This window comes from Armigeres subalbatus, chromosome 1 (assembly GCF_024139115.2).
Source record: "Armigeres subalbatus isolate Guangzhou_Male chromosome 1, GZ_Asu_2, whole genome shotgun sequence".
In the NCBI taxonomy this organism is placed as follows: Eukaryota; Metazoa; Arthropoda; class Insecta; order Diptera; family Culicidae; genus Armigeres; species Armigeres subalbatus.
In genome coordinates, this window is record NC_085139.1 from 302,246,258 (window position 1) to 302,271,348 (window position 25,091).

Genomic DNA, 25,091 nt, shown 5'->3' on the forward strand with positions numbered 1-25,091 from the left:
GTCGACTTCTCCTCTTTAAAATAAAAGTGACAAGCAGAGGATTTCTTTGCAGTTTATCACCTCAGAATGCAAGTTCGCATTGTTTTCTATCGTGCTGAGGTGATAAACCATAAAGAAATCCGCTGCTTGTCACTTTTATTAAAAAGAGGGGAAGTCGACGAAGAGAATCCTCTCTTGCGACATTCGCCCTTATTCCAGATAGAGCTTGATTTCTAGTATAAAAAACAAAACAAAACTGTAAAATCTTCAGCCTTTATATCAAATTACTTTTATGCCTATTGAGGCACTCCTTGATTGGTTTGTGAACGTGTCCCAAATTGTGTACTGTAGTAACGCCTAACGGGCATAACGCGAGTCACAGCCATTTTCTCAACAAACAAAACAGCGCGGTTCGATTTCAATCGCGGTTTGTTTTGTTCATTGATTCGGTTCATGTAAATTCTTATTTTTAAAGTTTTCTATTACTATCCTGTGTATATTATAGCTTGTAACGGGACAGCTCTTCAGAAAAATGGTACCCGAAACGACCAAAGTGAACAGCACCTTCATCTCGGAGAAAGTGTCCCGCATCCGTTGGATTCCGGAGCAGTACGACGAATCCAATTCGTTCATCACCGGCAGTTGGGACCTGGACGTGAACAATCTGAAAGTGTGGAAACTGTTCCGGAATGATTATGCCGACGACGACGAAAACGAGTTTGTGCCGAAATGCACGGCGGAGGTGTGCTTCACCGGTGACATTAGCGGGCTAGAGTTTGTGGACGAACGCACCGTGGTTCTATCCAGCACCGAAGGCTTCGTCAGTGTGATCGGTGTGGATCGGGACAGGGACGAAGACAATCTGCAGGAACGTCACCGGTTCGATAGTTTGCACAAATTTGACACATTTAGTAGCTTGAATGCGGCGCCTTGCACCGGGTTGTCGGTGCACGACACCGACGTTGCTACAGTCGGAGAAGACGGTCGGCTAAACATAGTGTCCACCGTTGGCCTGAAGGTGATCAGGAGCATTGCCGGTGCGGACAGTTGCACCATCAGTTGTGTGGCGTTCCTTAATCCGAAGGAGGTGCTCACTGGGAACCGGTTGGGAATAATCAAGTGCTTCGACATCAGAGCGGAAAGCCAGAAAGCGGTAGGAAGCTTTGCGGTGTCCTGTGAGGATGAGAAACGTTCCAACTGTGTGACGTGCATTGCTTACCATCCGACGCAGAAGCATATCGTGAGTGTAGTTTACTTACTTGATTTTAATTTCTTTAAATATTGAATGAAATTTGACCGCCATTCCTAATCCAGATTTTGGCCGGCAGCGAGGAGGGATCGATTACGGTATGGGACCTTCGGCAGCCGCAGTTTCCGGCCTCGTATTTGAAAGCGCACGACCACTCCATCACTGAGTTGGCCTTCCACCGAACGCAACCATCGCGGCTGTTCTCCGCCTCCGAGGGCGGTGAACTGTGGCAATGGAATCAGAACACCCAACCGACGGCGGCTACGGCCTCCGGTGGATTATTGGGTGGAACGGGCACCGCGGTAAACGATTCAGCCGATACCAACAATCCGTGGCTAAATGGAGAAAGAGCCAAGAGTAAGATCAACGTGACATCGCTGCTGAGTGGCATTCGGAAGGCGGTCAACTCGTTCGATTCATGCCGGTCCAAGGTGATTTGCGGAGGAGACAATGAGGCGATTTATTTGTTGGAAAATGTTAATTAGTCTAGTTATTTAAATCGAAACATTTCATGAATCTTTGAACGGATTTAAAAGCTTTGATCAATTAATCCGATGACTACCATATGTCGCCGTAGTGATTGTCAGTAGCTTGCGGAATTAAGATGAAATCAAATGCGTTTAATAGGTGGTATCAGGCACATGGTTTCTTGTAAATTTCATGTACAACAAGTTGTACATCCGTTGGCGGGTTTCCTGTGGGGTGACCTGCTCAATGTCTGCCGGCGGTGAACCGTTTTCATCCTGGTCGAATCCATCTTTTCCTTCAGTGCGGATGGCCGATCTTTTCCATACAGGTGAGACACAAATCAAGATCCTGGAAGTGTGGAGGAAGTAGGAGTTGAAGTAGGTAACGTTCATAAATTACGTAAAACTTTGAGTTGGAGTGTGCTACGTGATATGTGAGAAAATTTTAGAATGCTTCTTTAAAACATGTGACAGATGGGGGAGTCCAAAATTGAATGTTTTTGCGTTAACGTAATTAGGGTTAGGCGGGGCAAGATGGGTCAGGGCCGTTTTTGAGCATCGTGTACATTTTAATGTGGAGATTATGACTTTTTAGGAGGAATAATTTGGTTCTACCTTATTGTCACTCGATTTGATGATAAAATTTTATTTTGGTAGAGTATGGCAAGGTAAAATATTTTTCATCATTGTTTCTTATGCGAAACACACTTTCTATAAAACGTGTAATCTCGTCGAGCAATGTAAAATTTAAACATTTTTAGTAACATAGTTAGTTATTAGTTATGGATCCTGTACACCTCCGGTGGTGCAGAGGGCCGACTTGAAAGATCTCCATCCTGAGCGTTGCCCGGCTATCGCTTTAACCTGTTGCCAGGTTAGATTTCGGTCGACTTCTTTTATTTCTTTATTGAGGCTTCGCCGCCATAAGCCTCTGCTGCGATGTCCCGCTGGGTTCCAGTCTAATGCTTGTTTACAGATTTCGTTTCCGTAGAGTTTGGCCGGTAGAGTCTACGTAGAGTGTGGCCGACCCAGCCCCACTTCCGATTCCGAATTTCTGTTGCTATCGGCCTCTGGTGACAACGACGATGGAGCTCGTTGTTTGAGATCCAGTTGTGAGGCCACCAGGCCCGAATTATATACCGCAGGCATCTATTAATGAACACCTGCAGCCGTTGAGTGTTCTCCACTGATACACACTGTGCAATTCAACATCGCGCATATTAATCATGTTTGCACTACCTGCACTCGCGAGAAAGATGGGATCGATTGACTGCGAATGTGTATACTCACGATGACAAACAGGATCTGTCATTTGACACATGCTTGCTAGGCCTGTTTATGATGATAGGCCTGCCCAATGCCACACATCTCCCCTCTTCCCAAAAAAAAAAAAAATGCTGTCACCCTTTTCTTCTGCATGGAAAAAAAAAATAACACCTACGACATATTGTGTATCATTCGGTTGCTCTCTCATCATGATACGAAAGCATCTTGCAGCAAACAACCATTCCTGGCACACCATTGTATTGTCAGCATCTCATTTCATAAACGAAGAACATAAATAGTGGCACACCTAAATATGGAAAGCACTCTCAATGAACTCCCGTGCAGTGGGCGTCTTGACTCGCAGTTGTACATACTCGCAACTCGTGAAGTAACATTTCACTTGTACTTCAAATCACTACCACTACTTCTACTTTTCTCGAATACATGTCCAATCCACAGTGCATTCACAGTTGTCAAACAACCAGGAACAAAAACCATACCGCAAGTAAAAAAACAGCTAGAAATCATGGCCGAATATCTATTCTCAGTTGAATCAAACCTCTCGTGTACCTGTGACCTTTCGGATTCGCAGCACCAAACTACTTGTAGGCCATCGACCATCGATGAGAAAGAGGCTCTTGGATAAACTGTGATCACTCCAATCCACAATAACACGGTTCTTCTTGCGAGAGTCCCACCAACGCAGAGGAAGAAACACTTGAATGCGGGCGTCCCACCACGCAGAATTGTGATCATTTCGATCCACAATAACACCGTTCTTCTTGCGGGCGTCCCACCAACGCAGAGGAAGAAACACTTGAATGCGGGCGTCCCACCACGCAGAATTGTGATCATTTCGATCCACAATAACACCGTTCTTCTTGCGGGCGTCCCACCAACGCAGAGGAAGAAACACTAGAATGCGGGCGTCCCACCACGCAGAATTGTGATCATTCCGATCCACAATAACACCGTTCTTCTTGCGGGCGTCCCACCAACGCAGAGGAAGAAACACTTGAATGCGGGCGTCCCACCACGCAGAATTGTGATCATTTCGATCCACAATAACACCATTCTTCTTGCGGGCGTCCCACCAACGCAGAGGAAGAAACACTAGAATGCGGGCGTCCCACCACGCAGAATTGTGATCATTCTGATCCACAATAACACCGTTCTTCTTGCGGGCGTCCCACCAACGCAGAGGAAGAAACACTAGAATGCGGGCGTCCCACCACGCAGAATTGTGATCATTCCGATCCACAATAACACCGTTCTTCTTGCGGGCGTCCCACCAACGCAGAGGAAGAAACACTAGAATGCGGGCGTCCCACCACGCAGAATTGTGATCATTCCGATCCACAATAACACCGTTCTTCTTGCGGGCGTCCCACCAACGCAGAGGAAGAAACACTTGAATGCGGGCGTCCCACCACGCAGAATTGTGATCATTTCGATCCACAATAACACTATTCCTCTAGCGAGCGTCCCAACAACGCAGAGGAAGAAACACTTGAATGCGAACATTCACCACGCAGAACTGTGATTCGTCTACAGCCACAACAATCAAACTCTTCTTATTAAACTCTATCGCTCGCCGAGACAACGCATGCGAAAACGATTCTCCTTTTTCATGGTTTGTCTTTTATTCTTCTTCTTATCACAGTTGACCGACTTTTCATAACGATATAGGTGTTTCCAATTCGTGAAAGGGTAATTTATATTCCATATGGGGATAAAACACATTCATAACTATATAATAACAGGAATCACGGCTATATAGGGGAGAAGTCTTCGATAATCAAAGGTAATTCAAAATATTTTATTCGAGATGCTAGATGCATCTGATAGTTCGCGGTGGTAGCGTTTGGCTGAATGCAAATGACGTTACATTTTCTCTTCGCAAGTTCCATCCAAAATTGCACCTTAATTTTTCCCAAAAGATTGTTGAAAAACATTCAAAGAGTACCCCGATCTTTCGAACAAAGTAGAAAATTTCTGTCACACATTCCAATCCATTGCACTTATATTCAAAGAACAGTACGAATACGTGTTTTCGTTAATTAAAACAATTGTAATAAAAAAACCTCTTAAACATTATAACATTTAGTTTTCAAAATGAACTTGTTTTGAAAATAAAACCACTTTAAATCTATCGCCAATCACACACTTGGTTAATCCACAGAGAAACAGACGTCTCACTTAGAGCAAAATGCAATCAAAATCATCGTCACGGAAACATTACCGCCCAATGCTAAATGGGCTGTAGGTGGACAAGCGGCAACCAGGTGGCGGTAGTGAGCAAACGTCAAACACAAGCAGAACCGATGGAAGCGCCATCGGTGGCCGATCGACCACCTACAAAAAATTAAATCAACCGTTAAAAAGATAAACGATGGAACATGTGTAGAGTGAGACGTCTGTTTCTCTGTGGTTAATCCATTACCAATCGAATCAAATTAGCGAGATCTGATCTAAGAAACTACTTCTCTTAACAAATTGAAAGAGATTTTGGCAAACAAGCATATCTGTTTTCGTTCCAACAAAAACGATACAAACCTACTTCATTCAATAAATTTGTGCATCATTACCCATCAGCCGACCAAAATAAACTAAGATAATGAGATAGTCCCACAGAAATAACTCTTTTTGACATGTAATAAAGAGTGTTTACAAAAAACTAAAACATAATTGTCACAAAGCTTCAAAGCTTCAAAGTGCTTACGGACAACTCCATAGGGATGACAAGCTACGCCATCCATGTCACATCCTAACAAACAATTTAGGCTAAACTAGCTAGTTTTTTAGCCTCTTCCAATGTTTGTTTGGGTCTCATATGAGTCACCAATATGCGAATGCAACGTATACAATTCTGATGGTGAAAATTATGCAAAACGTGCAAATGTGTAAACAGTGTCATCTGTAAGTTACATTCTGATTAATTAGGCAAATTAGTTGGATTTTCTTTTAAGTTTTAAACATGATATTAGGCGCAAAATTGTTTTAATTGTATCATGTAGCATTATTCAGTGGTGTGGGCGTTTTGCATCATTTTGTCATGTAACATTCGCAAAAGAAATCAATGTTGAGGTAATTTCACACTGGGGGATGAATTTATCCCCCAAATAAGAGCAAGCAAACAAAACTGTAAAAACCATTGTGGAAAAAAACGGTGTTGGGTTCTCGGACAACACCCTAAAAGTAGAATCCCTCTCTTTCACAAAGATACATTTATCGTCACTCTTCTTACCGGTGCAAAAATCTCCGCTGCTTTAGCTTTTTCGGCTACGTCCGAAATTGTTTTCTTTCACTCACTTCTATAAACATGATGGGTGATTTCATGCGAAATATGTTTATACACTCCTGACAGGATCGCCAAATGTGCAATTCAACATCGCGCATATTAATCACCCATCATGTTTGCACTACCTGCACTCGCGAGAAAGATGGGATCGACTGACTGCGAATGTGTACACTCACGATGACAAACAGGATCTGTCATTTGACACATGCTTGCTAGGCCTGTTTATGATGATAGGCCTGCCCAATGCCACACACACACACACACCATGTTTCGCTAGCGTATAACAGCACAGATTTCACGTTAGTGTTGAAAATTCGTATTTTGGTGCGTTCACTTATCTGCCTGTTTTTCCAGATATTTCTTAAACTCGCAAAGGCAGCCCTTGCTTTCTTTATCCGTGCGCCTATGTCGATCTTGGTACCGCCGTCTGACGCCATTTGGCTACCAAGATATTGGAAGCTTTCAACATTCTCCACTGGATCCACATAGTGAACGTATTATAAGTAATGTAGGTGATGTTATACTAACTGCGTTGAAATAAATAAATTTGATCGAAAATTAGACATTCTAACACGAACTTACAGATGGGGCAAGATGGGTCAGCACATACTGAAGGCATAGTTCGTATTCAAAACATATTTTCCATTGCGGGTTTAATCATTTTAAGGTTACTTTTGACATAATGATGTTAATTTGTTTATTGAAAATGTCTATTTTTTGCCTTTAAGAAAGCAATACTAAGACGGCTTGTGTTTATAAGAATTTGCAGACATTTTTGAACGTAGAGCCATTTCTTCAACCAAGGCTCAAAAATTAATTTTATTCAATATAATCATTGGCAATAAAGCTATCTATCTGTGTGTAATTCAATATTGGGAATAAAAACATTATTAATTGCAGTATTTAAAGGTGTCCCGTCTTGCCCCGCTGTTTGACCCATCTTACCCCGTCATTTTTTGATTGACAGAAAAAAAGACTTCTTCTTTAATGACTCGAAATGGAATAAAAAGTGGAGTTTTTGTTATTTCATACCTCTGGCTTACAGATTATGAGCTATTTTTATAGATCCATGTTGAAAAGTTGAATTAAAATGTTTCTGTTTTGAGATATGCAGGGTTCGTCTTAAGCGACCCATCTTGCCCCATCATACCCTACTTCAATAACCAAGCACGAACGATAAAACAGAACACACGTCGCATAATCTAATGGAAATCCAAACTAATCCAATCCAATTCAAGTTCAATCTACTCCAATCAAAATCGAATTCAATTCAAACTGAATCCAATCTAATTCAAAACCAATATAATCCAAATCCAATCCAGTCCAAATCCATTTTATTCCAAATCCGAATCCAATCCAATCCAAATAAAATCTAATCCTAATGCAACCTATACCGAATCCAATCTCAATCAAAACCAATCTGATCCAAATCCGTTCCAAGCCCAATTCAAATCCAACCCAATCCGATCGAACTCTAATGTAGCCTTTTTTTCCTTCCCCTCACCCAGGAACGCCAGTGGGCTTTCCTCCAGCTAGTGTCAAACAGTACAGTGACTAATTGATTTTTACACACCGATAAGCCGCCATTACCGAGCGTGGAAAGCTGAATATCATTTCACCATTATTTCATACCCTGTCAAACTCAGTTGTCTTTAAACGTCTCATGAAAAGGCTTTTTGCCAAAATTGACATATGCTTGGATGGATATTAAAGATTAGAAACAGATATCAAAGAATAGATGATGATAATGCACGCTTAGATGAATTTGATAGGATATTTGAAAATCAAAAATAGTTTGATGAGTTTTTTGTGATTTTTTCTATAAAAGCGGAAGTGTCGTGCCCCTTGAGGAGACCTGTCAAACGTGGCACATGTCGTTACTCTTCTTATAGGACTCTAACCGAACCTCAACTCCATCGACGTCGACATAGCAACTCACAATCTCATTTTGACAACACGATGGCGCTGGCATGCTCTTGCATGCATAACGACACTAGCGCACAATGGCATTTTTTGATGACGCTAGCGCTGATTATGCACGAGATAACGGCGACATTCCAAAGTAATTTCAAAATGAACAGTAAAAAGTTATCACAACATGGCGAGTGGAGCTTCAACGTCTGTTCTCTGTGGCTATGATGCCCACGTGCATAAGGCTATCTGACGTTTATTATCTTTCTCTTGCACGCGCACAGACGGGATAGGCTTTGTTAGGCTTCGGAAGCGTTTCCGTATGAAAACAAATCCTATCCTTTCCGTGCGCGTGCAAGAAAAAGATTATTAAACGTCAGATAGCCTTATTGAAAATCTTTGGATTGGCCATCTTTACATACACGCACTTTCTAGATACAAGACAAATCTGGGTTCTGCGTTCTTTAATGCACGCATTTGCCCGGGGGTACGCCGTTTGGCATAAAATAATTTGTCATAATAGTCGTTTGCCGTCGGAGACCATTCCTCAGAACGTAATATTCCCCAAAAAGTGAAAGTAAAAGTAATTCTATTTTATTGATTCTTTGTTCGTATCATTTTTTTAAAATCAAACGGATGCTCGAGATAAGGCGAAACACGTGATGTGGCCTTTCTTTTAAATCACGGTGCAATGCGAAAGGGGATATCATTCCTTCTTTTATATTACGCGATTGCTCGGGATAATGAAAAAGAGTTGATGATGCCTTCTTTAAAAGGATGCGCCTTCTTTATTGTCAATATCAAGAAGTGTATGCTCAAGTTCAGCTTTAAGTTGCGTAAAGAATATGATTAATGAAAATAAGATCTTTTTCATTGCGTATGCCAAACGACCATTATGCCAAACGGCTTTATGCCAAATGACTTTATGCAGGGTAGCCCCCATTTGCCCGGTATATTGAGTTATTTTGTATTGGCCTTCTTTATACGCACCTATTATTTGGATTGACCTTCTTTATATTAGGTATTAGGTTAAAACTGCGTTCTATACCTTCTTGAACTGCACGCATTTGCCCAGTATAAGGCAAAACTGGGATCCGTTCAGTATTCGTATTTCCTCGTACAGAAGACTTAAAAGCTGTATGAATTTTTAAACAATGTACAAGAAGGATGAATTCAATAGATAGCATTCGTTCAATGACATATTTTAAAATGAAAAAGTTGTTAATTCAACTGATTGAATGTGAATGAGGTAAGTATTACGCAACATTGTACAAATGTATCATACATGCCAATCTTCTATTTCAAAGGAAACAATTTGGCTAGCAAAATTTTCTTTTACATTATATCAAAACGATAAAATTCAAGGAAGGATGTATTTTTTGCATGATTCTATGATTATAAGTATGCTACTGATAGCCTTTTTTTTTAAATAAATTTTCCAAATTATATTAAAATAATAGTGCACTTTATGTTTCTGCGAAATGGGTTATTCCGGGAAATGTCATTCCGCGAGATGGGTAATTTCCGCGGAACGCACCATTCCGCGGAATGTAGCACTCCGCGAAATGGGTTTCCGCAATGTGGGACTCCGCGGAATGACATTCCGCAATTTGTCATACAATCTTATGGTACTTTAAAGGCATTTTGTCATATATTTATGTGATTTTGAAACATTTTAGATTTCTCGAATCTTCTTGATATCAAGAAATATCAACACTTTTCGTACAGTGCATGCCATTTTGAAGTTTCCGACACTCTGTCTGCTTCTTCTTATTTGCTCCGCAAAATTAGAATTTTTCTCTTTTCTCGCAATATTAAAAAATTTAACACGATCTGGCATCACTTTCCGAAAAACAAAAACTTTGATCGGTCGCGGCGCGGAATGTTACCTGGAATCATCCGCCACCATTCCGCGTATCCTCCGTCAAAAGTGTCAGTCAGCCATTATGATGCGAGAAAACGTTCGTGCGTCGTGGTGACGAGCAGAGCCCATCCAGAACGGAGGACGACAAACGTCGCGAAAAAGGAGATTCAACATTTTGTTCGCTTCTCTTCGTGGACGACGGTCGGTCGGAGTTTTCCGAGTTTTCGCGGACACTAGCCCCTTTTTTCCTGCTGTATTCCGTTGACCTGCCTGGAGGATTGGGAAAAAAATCATCAACATCTGTAACCAGGTGGTTCCGTGGCGGAAGCAAAAGTGCGAGAACAGAAAAAAAAGGTCGTCAGCTTGCGTTTTCCTGGCGAGTTTGGCCTTTGGGCTTTGGCGAGGTCGAGTGTGTGGAAATTCTGTCAGTGGCTGCTGAAAATTAGTGATGTGGGAAGTGCATGAAAAGTGTTGAGGATTTTTCCTCCTGTTCTGCTATTTTGCAGCCTTTTTTTTCTTTTGGGCGGAGGTGAGTGCGAGGGTGGTCGAGTGAAAAAAAGCACCCAAACGCTCAGGAATCTTTGCATAAAGTAGATTCGAGGGGAAGATGCGATAATTTTCCATGCCATGTTGCAGGTTTCTTCGATGGGAGAAATTCTTTGAAACAAAGTGACCACAGAATACTGCAGGGGATAGTGGGGCTTTTTGTTGTGTGTTTTTCCTGCATGAAAATGGAGTAGGGGGAGTGAAGCGAATCGAAATCGCAGATGGAGGAGACGAAGGCGAGTGTTCTGACTTGAGAAAGCTAAACAAGGTTACTACGCTGGTGGGTAACCTGTATTAGCTGGCCAGAAGAAGCAGAAAATAAAATAAAACGAAGAATACGACGACGACTACGGCGATAAAAAAGCGAATCAGTTTAGTAGACGGTGGAAGAAGTGTGTAGAGCAGAAGGAAACAGGGCTGGTAATGGAATAAACATAAAAATACAATCTTATTAGATACTTCAATCTAATTTCAAATTTTACCTTATCTTATTTTACGAAGATCTTGTTATCGTAATTTGTTGAATATTCACGTACATTTGTCCGTTCGAAATTGTTCTTTTCAATTTTAATTATTGGTTTATATTAGGACCAATGTCATATTTTATTACAAATAAAATATATATTATTTTGATTGATTACTTAACTAAAGCCAATTATTGATGAATTTATTTCAATTTCTAGCAACCTTAAGCTTTTTTGGTATTTGATATTTTTATTTAATTTGTAAGATGTGAAAAGAAGTCAATCGGACTTATGTTTTTAAACTCCTGTTTGATTATTTATTTTCAACATTATTATGCCAGCCCTGGAAGCAGCTCCAAAAGCAACAGAGCGAGCCCCGCATAAGCAAGCAAAGTCATCCGTGAGTGGTCTGTGATGGAATAATCAAGGAAGGAGGAAGATTGCGGAGTTTTTTTTCTTTCTTCCCTTGCTTCGAGTGAGTGAATTTTGCCAACAGAGCCGTCAGCCAGGTCCCTGATCTGTCAGGTGGTGGTGCGAATTAGTAAGCAAACACAAACAGAAGCTCTGTTTCGCGGTGGTGATTTCGGCCGGAAGCGGTACGAACGGGACACAGCTAGAGCTGTTCCCGCACCCAGTGGTAGTGGGCCAGCAGTAACAGCGCCACCAGACGACAAAGCGACAGGGCGGGACGATGCCGAAATGTGATGTCAAAACCAGATACATCCCAGCGACCTTCGCCTGGACGCTCCTGCTGGGCACGACGTTCCTGTTTTTCTACTATCCGTAAGTACACCGTGATATGCACATGAGTATATACGTAACTATGCGTTCGAACATAGGCAAGTTTCAGCAACACCGTGTCCATCACACTCTTTCAGGTGTCAATCAATGACATTGGGTATGTTGACTTTTTCGTAGTTCCATTTTGTTATTGTAAACTGAGTTGTTGGCTGAAAATCTTTGTTATAGGGAGGTGAACGCTCTTTTTATCAACCTAACTACTGGATCGATCGTTTGACTAGTTTCGTGGAAGGATTAATGTTGTACAACACATATATCCCTACGGCGTTAAACTTTTTTGGAGGAAAAAGGACGATATATGATAATTTAATCAATATAATTCAATATGGATAATTCAATCAAGATAATTATAATAATGGGGTTTCTTATAAAGAGAACATCTTGTTTTCAATTATAGGGGAAAGGAAACTGGGCAAATTGCCATTTCTTGATAATGCGTATCAAACACTTTTTTTGCCAGAGAAATGTTTGTATTCGTTTGGTTTGCACATCATACTCAGTTGGAAAATTTCGCAAGTATTTTGCAAAACGCAACTGATAACACCCTGAATTAGAGGTCATCTGTGCATTAGATTTTAAATCGTGGAACCTGCGTTTCGCAATGGCATTTTAGTCTGATGGATTTGAATAGCAACGGTAAGAAAGTGGTTGTTTGCGTTCTAAATTATGCATTACTAGCAGATCAGACGAACTTCGTTTCGCCTAAAACTGAATTATTCTCTGATAAGTTCTGGAGTTATGCAAACATTTCTGATTCATTTGTATGGGAGCCCCATCTTTTCAAAATAGGGAGGAGTTTCTAATCACCGCAGAAACATATCTTCCCTTCCAAAACCTCTAGTTGCCAGATTTGGTTCCATTTGCTTGATTAATCCTCGAGTTATGAAGAAATTAGTCACTTGTCATAAGACGAGTTTGTACAATCCCAATCCCTCAACAGCAAGGTCGAAATACGTATCTGTCAAGGTACAATAAAGTGGTGGAATTGAATGGGATCGTACCAACTCGTCTACATAAAAAGTGAAGACATTCCACTAAAAAGCTCAAAATAATTTTCCATTTCCGAACCATTTTAAGAACCTCCCAAAAACAAATTTTCACGCCGATTGGTTCTGTAGTTTCCGAGTCTATAAGGTTCAGACAGACAGAAATTCATTTTTATGTATATAAGAAAAAAAATTTCTTCACATAAGAGTGGCACGTGAAGTAGAATGTGTCTTCAATCTGCTTGGTCAATAACTGCACGTCGCCAATTATGCAGTTTACAAATTGTCGTAACTCAAACATTGGAATGGATTCTTAAAAGAGAACAATTGAGTACTCCGCCAAATGCTGCCCATGCATTCTTATGGTTGTTCAACATTTTTCAAGTATTTTATCCATTCAACATATCCCTATATCTTTTGAAAATTCAAAACCATTCCTATTGATACGATAACAATGACTCCATTTGGGAAGGTTTCATCAGTAGGTTCTACAACATCAATGTAATTTTTTAACTCAAAGAAAGTCTTCTTCGGCAACAATGCATTGCTGCGATTCTGTTTTGCTATTTCAAGGAATTTATTAAAAATTTGTCTATCTAAGACGAGCTTAGTACTTTCCATTTGATTCCACCACGTTGTGTTATCTTTACAGATACGTATTTCGATCTCAACTGTGAGGCCGTCTTCAGTGTCTCTTACACGACTCGACTTAAAGAAAACAAGTGTTTGGAAGCTGGCTTACTAACTTGCACATAGTCTTGGATTTACTGATTTGCTCTTTATGCCACCTCCTTGTGACGCACTAGTTTTCGGAATTTGGTTGCGAAGCTGCTGACGATCCGCTCTGACATGCGAAATTTCCATTCCGTGCTGAATTGGAATTGTATTCGCCATCCGATCCCCTCTGGACCGATTGGACAAAGTATTCCTGTGGCCGATTGCCACATTGCTTGTGACGCGGTAGTTTTCTTGTGGCCTATCTACACTTCGGAACACATTGTATGACACCTGCGCTGGTGTTCCTTTTGGAGTTCTTGGCATTCGAAGCTTCGGCGATCCGTTTCCACTTCTGCTGGGCGATGGTTGAAAGCAAACCAAAGTGTGGTGCTTGTCCATACAATTTCGGCATGTATATCGAGAAGGACAAGTTTAAAACAGTTCCGGCAGAGTGCGTTGTCCCGTATCACCTTGTCGCCATCGTTAATACACATCCGTTGTAATCTCGGACATTGGTAGATGAGATGATCTTCTTGGCATGCTACACAGCGCCAACGTTCCCTCTGAACATTGGTGTAGCTCAAATGCCGAAACGGTGCCTTCTTTTGTTGAGGGGGTTCAACCTTGAATCCGGAAGACTTGGGTGGTAGAGCAGCAAGGACCTTCACTCTACGCTGCAGGAATTCGGTCAGATCCTTGATGGTATCCTGCTCCCTGGTCGAAGAAATTTCCTCCCAGCTTCTTCTAGTTGCTGGGTCCAGTCGCTTGCATAAAACGTTCAAGAGCAGCAGATCCTTATATTCTGCCGGTTGTACTAGCTGATCTAGCGTCTGCATACTTCGCTCGAACCCTTCCAATAGAAACCGTAACTCGGTAGCCAACTCCTTTGCCAGCTTCGGAAGTTTCAAAACGCCTGAACCAATCGATAAACGTAATCGTTGATGTAGAAACCGAAAGAAGGTCCTGCCCGGCAGGACATAGGGGAAATGTTCCGATCTCCATCTCACTGTACATATATCCATCTCATCGCTAAACAAATAAATATGGCATCAAATTCGTCGCTTCTTTTTGTCAACATGCGTGCTCACTGTTGAAAAAAATCACAAAAATAATAAACAAACCAAATTCCTTTCCATTGCTTTGATTTTGATGGGATGGAAATAGGAGCTATGAGATGAAGTGGTGAACCGTTCCCCTATATAATGCTCAAGCGTATTTACCTGGAAAAACCAGGCTGGTTCCATCGGTGATAATACCTCAATCAAGTTCTTCGGTTGTGTGACGACCGGTTCTAGTTGGAAAGCTATACATATGATTCCAATTGGAATAGTTGGGTGCCTGCTGATGATGATGGTTCGTTGCTCCTGTCAGGTTTTCTTCCAGCAAGACGGTAAGTGTGCTTTTGGTGACGGGTTTTGATGGTGGATTTCGGCTAGTCAATACTGGCGCTGGCGCAATTAATCCTTCTTCGGGTTGTGCAACAGTGATGGCTTTCACGGATTTCTTAAAAAACCAGACTTAATCCACCTACAGTGAACGTAACCATTCTTACACTTTTGAATGGTTGTGTGTGCCCAGTGCATATTACAATTTCTATGCATATGACCTTCAATTGAATATAAAATAACTGATATTATCATGCTTTTAACGATTTCAAAATAAAAAACCCAAATTTATCCCCAAGTGGTGATTATGCCTTTCTCGATTCGATATGTTGGATTCGAATTAATGTTGTAAATGCTGTGCTAATTGCCTACATCTTGGCGGTTAAAATATTTGATGCAACTCTATCACGCTGCTTATAAATTACTCAATAATTGAGTAATTTTTAAGCAATTATTATGAGAGTAATGGATTGCGTCATGGCTAAATTGATTAATGACTTAAAGTGTGCATGTAAACAGCGTATTTGTTAAAATAAAAATAGAAATATTATTCAAATCGAATGAGTTATTAGCAAACAAAAACAATAGTGTCCAACTAGGAAAGTTTCTCCGTCGAATGAAACTAGTTGCACTCGAATCGGTCAAGTCCTTCTATATGAAACGTGTTTAACAATAAAAAATTCCCGGGGCTACACACACACACACACACACACAGTCAGACATGTGCTCAGTTTCTCGAGCTGAGTCGATTGGTATATAACACTATGGGTTTCCGAGCCTTCTATCAAAATTTGGCTTTGGAGTGAAATTATAGCCTTCTGGTACAACTTTGTTGTACGAGAAAGGCAAAAACCCAAATTAATCCACCTAGCGGTGACGATGCCTTTCTCGATTAAATCAAGATATACTGAAGGTGGTAACTTCGTTTTTTCCAATTCCTATCTACCAAAAATGTTGGCAATTTTGTTTTTCTGTAAAATAAGCATAATACATTATGTTATAATCAAGTTATGACGATCGTGAAATTTTCTTTCATCCATTTTTGACAGAGAAATTATTTCAAGTATTGTTATTTGTAACACATATTGATATAATTGTTATGACTAACTGGTCGGGTTGGTATATAACATCATGGGTCTCCAAGACTTCTATAAAAGGTTCGATTTCGGAGTGAAATGTACACGAACATTTTGAAAATTAAGCCAATAACTCTCAAGGCCGACTAGAATATGACGTCAAATACATTTAAGATTATTCATCCAACGACACCCCACCCCCTTCGCCAAGGCCCGATGCCATTTTTGAACGATTCCTAAATATGTATAAATAGAAGACTAATGTCGAATTCGTTTTTAAACCTGGGTCAGTGCCAACCCGAACCCTGAATAAAAAAACATTTTCAGTTCCATCTGTCATTGGATATGTTGGTGTGCGTAGCATCGTGTTTGTTTTGATTCGAAACATATGATCCAGGACATCCAGTGCACTGGCAGTGCGTTGGCCTTGACTAATCAGATCATGATAAATAAATATGTTTAAGTGCGTGTACTGATTTTTGCGGATAGTGAAATTTACTTTTGGGTGGATATAAATAGGGAAACTGCTCATGTAATTCATCTCATGGCTCGGATATTCATCCCATCGAAAACAAAGCAATGGAAAGGAATTTGGATTGTTTATTATTTTTGTGATTTTTCTCAGCATTGAGCACGCATATTGACTAAAAGAGGCGACGAAATTGGTGCTGCATTTCTTTGTTTCCAGATGCGATGAATATATGTTCAGTGAGATGGAGATCGGAACAGTTCCCTTATTTAATTATATTCAATAATCCCGTGCACATTTTTATACCAAGAATTCCGTATAGAATTCATGTAAGAGAGATTTTCAATTTTACAAAAATTCATCTATTTCTGCAAAAGTGTTTTTTTTTTCGGAGAACACTCAGAAGCATGTAATAAAAATTCTCTAGGATTCGTTAATTTTTTTTCCTCGCTACCTCTCCTGATAAGCCCTCACACCTCGGGAAAATTTTCCGCCGGATTTTGGGCCCCGTGCATTTTTAATGTTCAAGAAACTCCCGAAAAGGAATATTTGGTCGTACTTGTAAAAAGTTGTTGGCCCTAACAGGTCACTTGGCTGAAAATGCCGTTGGGCTGACAAAGTCTTTTGACCGAATATGGATCATTTGACCAAAAATGCCGTTTGGTAAGAATTGTCATTTGACAGAAAAAGCCGTTTGGCCCAAAAATGTCCTTTCTGCAACCTTCTTTGAAAAGTGTCGTTCGGCTCAATTGATCATTTTCCCAAAAAGTCGGTCATTTGACAGAAAATTCCGTTTGGCCGGAACAATTGTTTTGCAGAAATGACCATTCCTACCAAACAGCATTTTCAATTAAATGATCTGGTTAATCGATTTTTCGGCCAAATTAACAGTTCGGCTGATATCCATTTTGGATGTATGTCGCTTTCGGTAAAACTACATTTTTGGTCAAACCATTCTCGACCTGATAAAAGTTTCGGATAAACGTTCAATTCGGCTTAAGGGGCCGTACACATATAACGTAAGCACTAATGGGTGGAGGGTGGTTCTGTCGTTATCTTACGCACCATATGAATAAAAATTTGTTTGTGTGCAAAAAATCTTACATGGGGGGAGGGGGGTCGAAATACCAAGAAAAATTGCTAACGTAATAAGTGTACGACCACTTATGGGATTTGGGTAGATGACTTTTGACTGAAAGGCCAGTATCGACTTGAAAAGTGGAGATTACGAAATTTCGTTCAACGGTTGTTTGGCCTTTTCAACGTAAATGTCACTCGGCCAAACAGGTAGATATTTTTATCTAAATTACCCGTTCATTTTTGAGATTTTTCGGCTATGCACTCTGATTTATTAGAACAAATTTTAAAATTTTGTCCAACGTTTCGGTGTCTTCTTCAGGGAAAAAAATTGATTGCTCTTTGATAAGTATGATGGGCGTTCAACAACTGCAAATTACCCGTTCAGTTATTGACATTTGGCCTTATGACATGTTGGCCCAAGCGATATTTTCTGCCAAATGGCCCATTCTGTTAAACGACCATTTCGGAAAAACGGCATTTTCGGCCTGTTGACCTATTCGGCCAAACGACATGTTAGGGCAAACAACTTTTTCGGCCAATTTACCGGATCGACCAATGGAATATTAAGTCGGGGGGTCCCGTAGCGTAGTTGGCTACACGTTCGCCTTACAAGCGAATGGTCATGGGTTCGATTCCCAGCCCCTCCACCAAAACCTTCGTCAGTCGCCGGATGTGCAGCTTAGGCGGTGGCGTATTGGGGTGCGCGCCTTACCGTCACGACTGCCTGATGACGACTGACAACTTGTTCTTCTCGGAGGCATTCCTCCAACGTTACCCGGATAAATGGCAACCAAACAAAGGCAACGATCATTGGATACACGACATGGACAAAACGGACACAATGGACTCACGATGAGATGGACCAGCAACGACAACAACAATGAATAATGGAAAAATCTAAAAATAGATTCTGTGTGGATTCTGGCTGCAGAATACCACAGTAGATCTCGGCACAGTAGCGGTTAAATAACACAGAGTGCCTACCAAATAAAAATAAATGAATAAAAAAAAATGGAATATTAATACATTAGTCGTTCAATAACTGCAATATGTTTTCGTTTCAGTTAGCGAATGCCTTTCGATAACCGCGACGCATTATTGACGTCAAATAATTGTCAGGAGATGTCAGATGCAATAGAAGTGCACCTGATTGTGAAGTGCAATGCATCGGCTTTGACATCGTTTTGAAGTTCAGCTGTCCGATAACTGCAAAACTGATGTAATTATCGAATTGCAGTTAAAAGCATTGCAGTTAAATGACTTTCGGTTATCGAACGTCTATTTTCGGTAGAAATCCAATAACTTTGAACAATTTTCCGTAGAAATACAAACATTTTGAACAATCCTCCGTGGGAATTCTTAAGAAGTTTCCGTTAAACTTACGGAGAATTTCTCGTGAAAATTACAGAGAATTTTCCTTGAAAACTCCTTAGAGTCTCCCGCGGAAATTCTTAAGAATTTACTGTTTTATCGTTGGCCATGCCAAACTAGCCGTCCTTATTATTCTAGACTGAGAAAGTCAACGTTAAAACAACCATTCTACTAGCCGCACTCTCTTGCAATTATGAAGATTTTTGTGCAATTTTCGAAGAATACTCAACAGAAAATTTCCGTGAATTTCCAAAGATTTTCCTGTAGAAGTTAAGAACAATTTTTCGTGAAAGTTCAGAAGTTTCTCATGTAAATTTCTGCTGAAATTCCAAACATTTTTATTTGGGAATTCCAAAGATTTCTCGAAACTTCAAAGTAGTTCCCGTGGAAAATCCGAAAATAATTTCCAAATTTTGGAAAAACTTATAGAATTTTCTGGAGAAGTTGTTTAGATTTTTCATGCAAAATTTAAAAGATTCTTCCTTTCCTATCCCGAAAAATATCCCGAAAAAAGGCAAAAAAAAAATATTCGATTCACGCCGCCGCCGCCGGCCCAAATGGCTTTCGTCGTGACGCCGAAAACGCCGCCGCCGACAAATATCGAACCGGCACACCACTAGCAGGGACTATGTCCAAGGGCTTGACGATCCCTCCCCAGGTCATCTGCGAGTTGTGGGACGTGCCTAGGATGTGGTGGGGTTTGACAGTGGGCCCTGTTAAATTCCTACGAACAATATAAGAGATAATGCGACTCGTAATAATCGGCAAAGACCTAGGCGACGAATAAAGGATCACGATTGGAAGCTTGGAACATGGAACTGCAAGTCGCTAGGTTTCGCAGATTGCGACAGGATGATCTACGATGAATTACATCCCCGCAACTTTGACGTCGTGGTGCTGCAGGAGATTTGCTGGACAGGACAGAAACTGTAAAAAGCGGGCATCGAGCGGCTACCTTCTACCAAAGCTGTGGCATCACCAACGAGCTGGGAGCCGGCTTCATAGTGCTGGGTAAGATGCGCCATCGTGTGATTGTGTGGCAGCCAATCAATGCAAGGATGTGCAAGCTGAGGATTAAAGGCCGTTCCTTCAACTATAGCATCATCAACGTGCACTGCCCACACGAAAGGAAGACCCGACGACGAAAAAAAGCGTTCTATGCACAGCTGGAGCAGCTATACGATGGATGCTTACTGCGAGACGTCAAAACCTGGCAGCACTGTTTCTGGTAGCTGATGTCGCTGATTTAACTTCGCTATATTTTTGCATAATTAAATGTGACATTCTTTCATTTTATTAATAATCTATGTTGATTAGTGATCATTAGTACATACTACAGTATAACCTACTCGATTGAGCTTAGGCTGCTGAGGTATATAGACGTTAATTAGTGTTTTAATTTGTTCATGTGTATATCGAGTGCTCTAGCCATCTTAATGTGACTTCGAATTGATAATGTATAGATTGTATTAGTTGTATTGATAAACTGTGGTCCCAACCACGATCTGTTCATCTAGTGGTAGTGTTTCGGTTCCGTGAGTGAAAGCGCATGAGTTTAGTTATCTTCTGTCGATCTAGTACATCCTTTAGTAGCACACTATAGTGGTTTCGCTTGTTTACGGCAAGGGCCACCGTCGCCGCATACAACTATATTCCAATAGTCGGTCTGTGTGCAAGTGGTCGCAGTTTTTGCAGAATTTAGCGAAGTTGGGAGGAATGATTTAGCAAATCTAGTACACCTTTCAGTAGCACACGACTGTGGTTTCGTTTGTCTATGGCAAGGGCCGTCATCGTTACATACGACTATTCAAACCATAGTCCGTAAGCACTTGAATGGTCGCAGTTTAATTACTGCAGAATTTGGCGAAATAGGAAGAACGATCTGAAAGAAAACTGGTTCTGGATGCAAGTAAATTCGTGGGATCCTTGCCGCTCTGACCGAATAAGAGAGTGTTGAAGACAGCTGCTTATCATATCTTGATGAAAAATTGTTGTAACGATAAATGTTTTTTTTTTTCATGGTTGCATTAAAGAGGCAGAGCTGCTACTTTTAACTTGTTTCCTTCTTTTGTTGTTGTTCGCATAACCTTTCTACCTATATAATGCAGCCCTCGCCCAATTTGTATGTTATTATTGGTGTATGTATTATTTATTAATTTCTTTTTTAAAGTGTATACTATAGCTATAAATTGTTTATTTATTTATTTATTTTTAATTCGTTCGTGTCAAGAGCCAAGCATGTCGGAAGAGTTGAGCAATGATGTTATGTTTTGTGTAGAATGCAAAAAGAAGGAAAATGACCCCAATAATCTTGTTACGTGTTTATATTGTTTTTGTAATGCTCACTACAAGTGCCGTAATATTTTTGGCAACGCAGTTCATAAAATCAAGAAGACCATGTATTTTTGTTCACAAAAATGTTCTGAAATCTACAAAAAAAATATTGAAATGCAAAACACAAAAACTACAATGATGCATAAGCTTAATTGTGAACTTAGAACAACCATGACTACTGTTGTGTCTGATCAACTGAAAGACGTGAGAACTGAGGTTAACACAATCATCCAAGCTATTGAAAATTCTCAACAGTTCCTTTCGTCCAAATATGATTTAATTCTGGCCGATCTACAATCTCTCAAACAGGAAAACGAATACTTGAAATCTGAAGTTAGCATTTTGAAGAAGTCGTATTTGTCATTATCGTCCCTCGTACACAAGTTGGAAAGCAATAGTAATCAGACCACCAAGGATTCTATTTCGAATCACGTAGTCTTACTTGGAGTTCCCGTTCATGCTAATGAAAATGTTCAGGAACTAGTTTCAAAAGTGGGAAACTGTATCGGAGCTAACGTTCCACCAAATTCCATTATGTCTGCTTCTCGAGTATCTACCTCAAGTTCAGCTCTAAACAAACTTATCCCGATCCGAATAATTTTTAACAATACCGCTGTGAAAGAAACGTTTTTGTCGAAAAAGAGAGATTTTGGAAAGCTGCTATCGACCTCCATTGATCAGTCGATGGTTTTTAATGGAAAGCCAACACGTCTGGCTATTCGGGATGAGTTAACCCCCTTCTCGTTAGAACTGTTACATGAAATGAGGGAGCTGCAAAAAAAACTCAACTTGAAATATGTATGGGCTGGTAGAGATGGAGTGATATTAGTTAAGATAGATGAACAATCAAAACCAATTGCCATTAGAAATCGAAGTGATGTCACCAGTTTTATGAATGAAACCAAACATAAAACCTCATCTAACACCGGATCGTTTGAACTCAAAACATCTGTTGAGTAATTTGTTTTGTCCACAAATTGTTCATTACTGTTATTTAAATGCTACGAATAATGGATAACATAAACAATTTTTCCCATGACAACTTGAACGATTTTAATGATTCAGTTTCTGTTATTGAATTCAACTTCCTGCGTATTTTTCAATGGAATGTTAGAGGGATAAACGATCTCTCAAAATTTGATACTGTTCTTGAAGTACTCGATCAATGTAAACTCTCAATTCAAGCATAATTTTTCATAACGGCGTATGTAACAATTATGAGGATTCGAGAAATCCTTTGCAGAAAGTTGGCAAAACTTTTTCTAAAACTGTTTTAAAACTAAATCTTTTTTCAATACTTTTTTCCGCTGGCATGCGTCATTACATGACACGTAATAAGCGTGCTTCACATCAAATCTCAGTTCATTCAAATTCACTGTGAAAAACGATAAAATTATACATACACCGGTATGCTGCACGCACGTCGGTGTACATTGGTCGGTTTTCCATAGTGCACGATTGACGCAACTGCAGTTTTGTTTTGTTTTGCTTTTTTTGGTACATAGGTCGCTCTTAGTTCCCATATGTTAAAGCGACGTATGTAACAGTGAGACTTCAAAAATTGATTTTTGACATACGTCGATTCGTAAAAAGATTGAATTAAAGAATTTTAAGATCTGAAATCAGTAAAATCGATGCGTATTATATAAAGCCGCGTGTGATTGTCACGTTGTATTAAAAACCTCGTTTTGTTTACTTTTGTTACATACGTCGTTATGAAAAATTTTGCTTGAATTGATGTAATCATTATAGGTGAAACTTGGGTAAAAAGCGATAATATTGGATTGTACAACATTCCAGGCTTTACTGCTATATTTTCATGCCGAGGAACTTCAAGTGGTGGCTTAGTCATGTATATTAGGACAAATATTAAATTTTCTGTGGTGCGTAACTTTCATGTCGACGGATTCCATCATATCCACGTTGAGCTATCAATTAATGGACATTCACATAATGTGCATGGTTTTTACCGCCCTCCATCATTTGATGTAAACTATTTCATGAATGAATTAGAAAAATGTCTTGATAGTAACCGAAATCGTCCTTGTTTTTTTGTTGGTGACATCAACATACCTGTTAATGTCACAAATAACAATGTAGTTGTGAAATACAAATTTTTACTCGAATCCTATGGTTTTGCATGTACAAGCACCATTCCCACTAGGCCAATCAGTTCGATCATTCCCGACCATTTTATTTGCAGAGTAGGAGATATTATCAATATACGAAACGATACAATTTTGAATGAGGTAAGTGATCACTGTATGATACTTACATCGATTGAATTACACGAGCCAAGAGAAAGAATGACCCTAACCAAAACTATCGTGGACCATCGTAGGTTTGCCACTGATTTCAAAATATTCCTGGGAAATGTTGGTGAAATTGAAGATGTTAATACTTGTCTGTCTAACATAGTATCTACTTATAAGTCATTATTATTGAAACACTCAAAAACTATAACAAAAAATGTCTGTGTCAAAAATAATTATTGTCCATGGATGAGCTTCAATCTATGGCATTTAATAAAACTGAAAAATAACTATAAAAAAGAGTTAGGAGGCACCCCAATGATCAGAACATCAAAGGATTACTTAAGCATATATCCGTCAAAGTGACCACACTATCAAACAATGCAAAAGAACATATTATGCAAACCTATTGAATAATACTTCTCATTCGAAACTGTGGAAACATATAAACAACATTTTTGGTAAATCCACTAAACATAATACAATAACACTGGTCGAAAATGGTGTTAAAGTTTATTATTATTATTATTATTGTCTTTATTAATGAGGTTTTCGGCCCTTGACCGGTTCACCTCATGGTGTTAAAGTTGACAATAATCAACAAAAATGTGAAATATTCAACAATTGTTTTTCGAATATAGGACAACAACTTGCTGATAGCATTAATGTCGATCCTGCTATGAATCCGTGAACAAACCTACAACACGTATCTAGCTCTATTTTTCTAAGCCAAGCTTCAATAAACGAAGTTACATTGTTAATAAACAGTCTAGAACGAAATAAAAGTCCGGGTCCCGATGGAATTACTGTTGATGTTATTAAAAACAATTCAGAACAATTTTCTAGAATTTTAGCCGACTCGTTCAACAAAATCTTGGAATCTGGAACATATCCATCATGTTTAAAAATTGCTAGAGTTGTACCTATATTTAAAGAAGGAGATAGATTTAATGTTAACAACTATCGTCCCATTTCCACACTTTCCATATTCAATAAGATATTAGAAAAATTACTTTTAAACCGCATTTTACCGTTTTTGAATCAAAATAACGTGTTATACAATTACCAATACGGGTTTCGGCAAGGCAGCAGTACAGCCACGGCAGTCTCTGAATTACTCGATGATATTATAAAAGGAATTGATTGTAAACAACTAGTTGGCGCACTATTCCTAGACCTTCGTAAGGCGTTTGATACACTAAACCATACAATATTACTCAGGAAATTGGATAAATATGGTATTCGAGGCGTTGCAAATCGAGTTATAAAAAGTTATTTAGAAGATAGACTACAGTTTGTATCTATTGAGGATTCACAAAGTTCCCTTAAACCCATCAAAGTTGGTGTACCGCAAGGTAGCAATATAGGCCCTCTTCTATTCCTCTTATATGTGAACGACATAAGCAGGCTTAAACTGAAAGGATTTCCGCGTCTCTTTGCTGACGATACTGCTTTATTCTACCCAAACCATGTTGCAAATACAATAGTAAATGACATGTCGGATGACTTGACCATTTTATCTAAATATTTCGAATCAAACCTTCTATCGTTAAACATATCCAAAACAAAATTC

General features: G+C 39.7%; 2 protein-coding genes across 4 annotated transcripts in view; both read left to right on the forward strand.

The window, feature by feature from the left end:
* Positions 1-336: 336 nt before the first annotated feature.
* Positions 337-1,763, forward strand: LOC134207823 (nucleoporin Nup43). Its single transcript, XM_062683765.1, has 3 exons — positions 337-434; positions 485-1,219; positions 1,294-1,763. The coding sequence occupies exons 2-3, from the start codon at positions 512-514 to the stop codon at positions 1,711-1,713; spliced, it is 1,128 nt and encodes a 375-aa protein (XP_062539749.1). The 5' UTR covers positions 337-434; positions 485-511; the 3' UTR covers positions 1,714-1,763.
* Positions 1,764-10,123: 8,360 nt separating this feature from the next.
* The window catches only part of LOC134207825 (palmitoyltransferase ZDHHC8), a 119,247-nt gene continuing 104,279 nt past the window's right edge, over positions 10,124-25,091 (forward strand). The window contains exons 1-3 of one of the 3 annotated variants that reach the window (XM_062683768.1): positions 10,124-10,566; positions 10,674-11,003; positions 11,389-11,830. In XM_062683768.1, coding sequence (XP_062539752.1) covers positions 11,739-11,830 — 92 coding nt within the window. In that variant the 5' untranslated portion in view covers positions 10,124-10,566; positions 10,674-11,003; positions 11,389-11,738. Of the gene's footprint in view, positions 11,004-11,388; positions 11,831-25,091 lie in introns of all 3 variants that reach the window. The other 2 variants (XM_062683767.1, XM_062683769.1) reach the window with 2 other exon arrangements.

What these genes read in the sequence shown, in the direction of transcription:
- LOC134207823 (XM_062683765.1), top strand. Translation starts at nt 512, where the DNA reads ATGGTACCCGAAACGACCAAAGTGAACAGCACCTTCATCTCGGAGAAA. An exon ending in ATCCGACGCAGAAGCATATC is followed by an intron (nt 1,220 to 1,293) that starts GTGAGTGTAGTT and finishes TTCCTAATCCAG; the next exon opens with ATTTTGGCCGGCAGCGAGGA.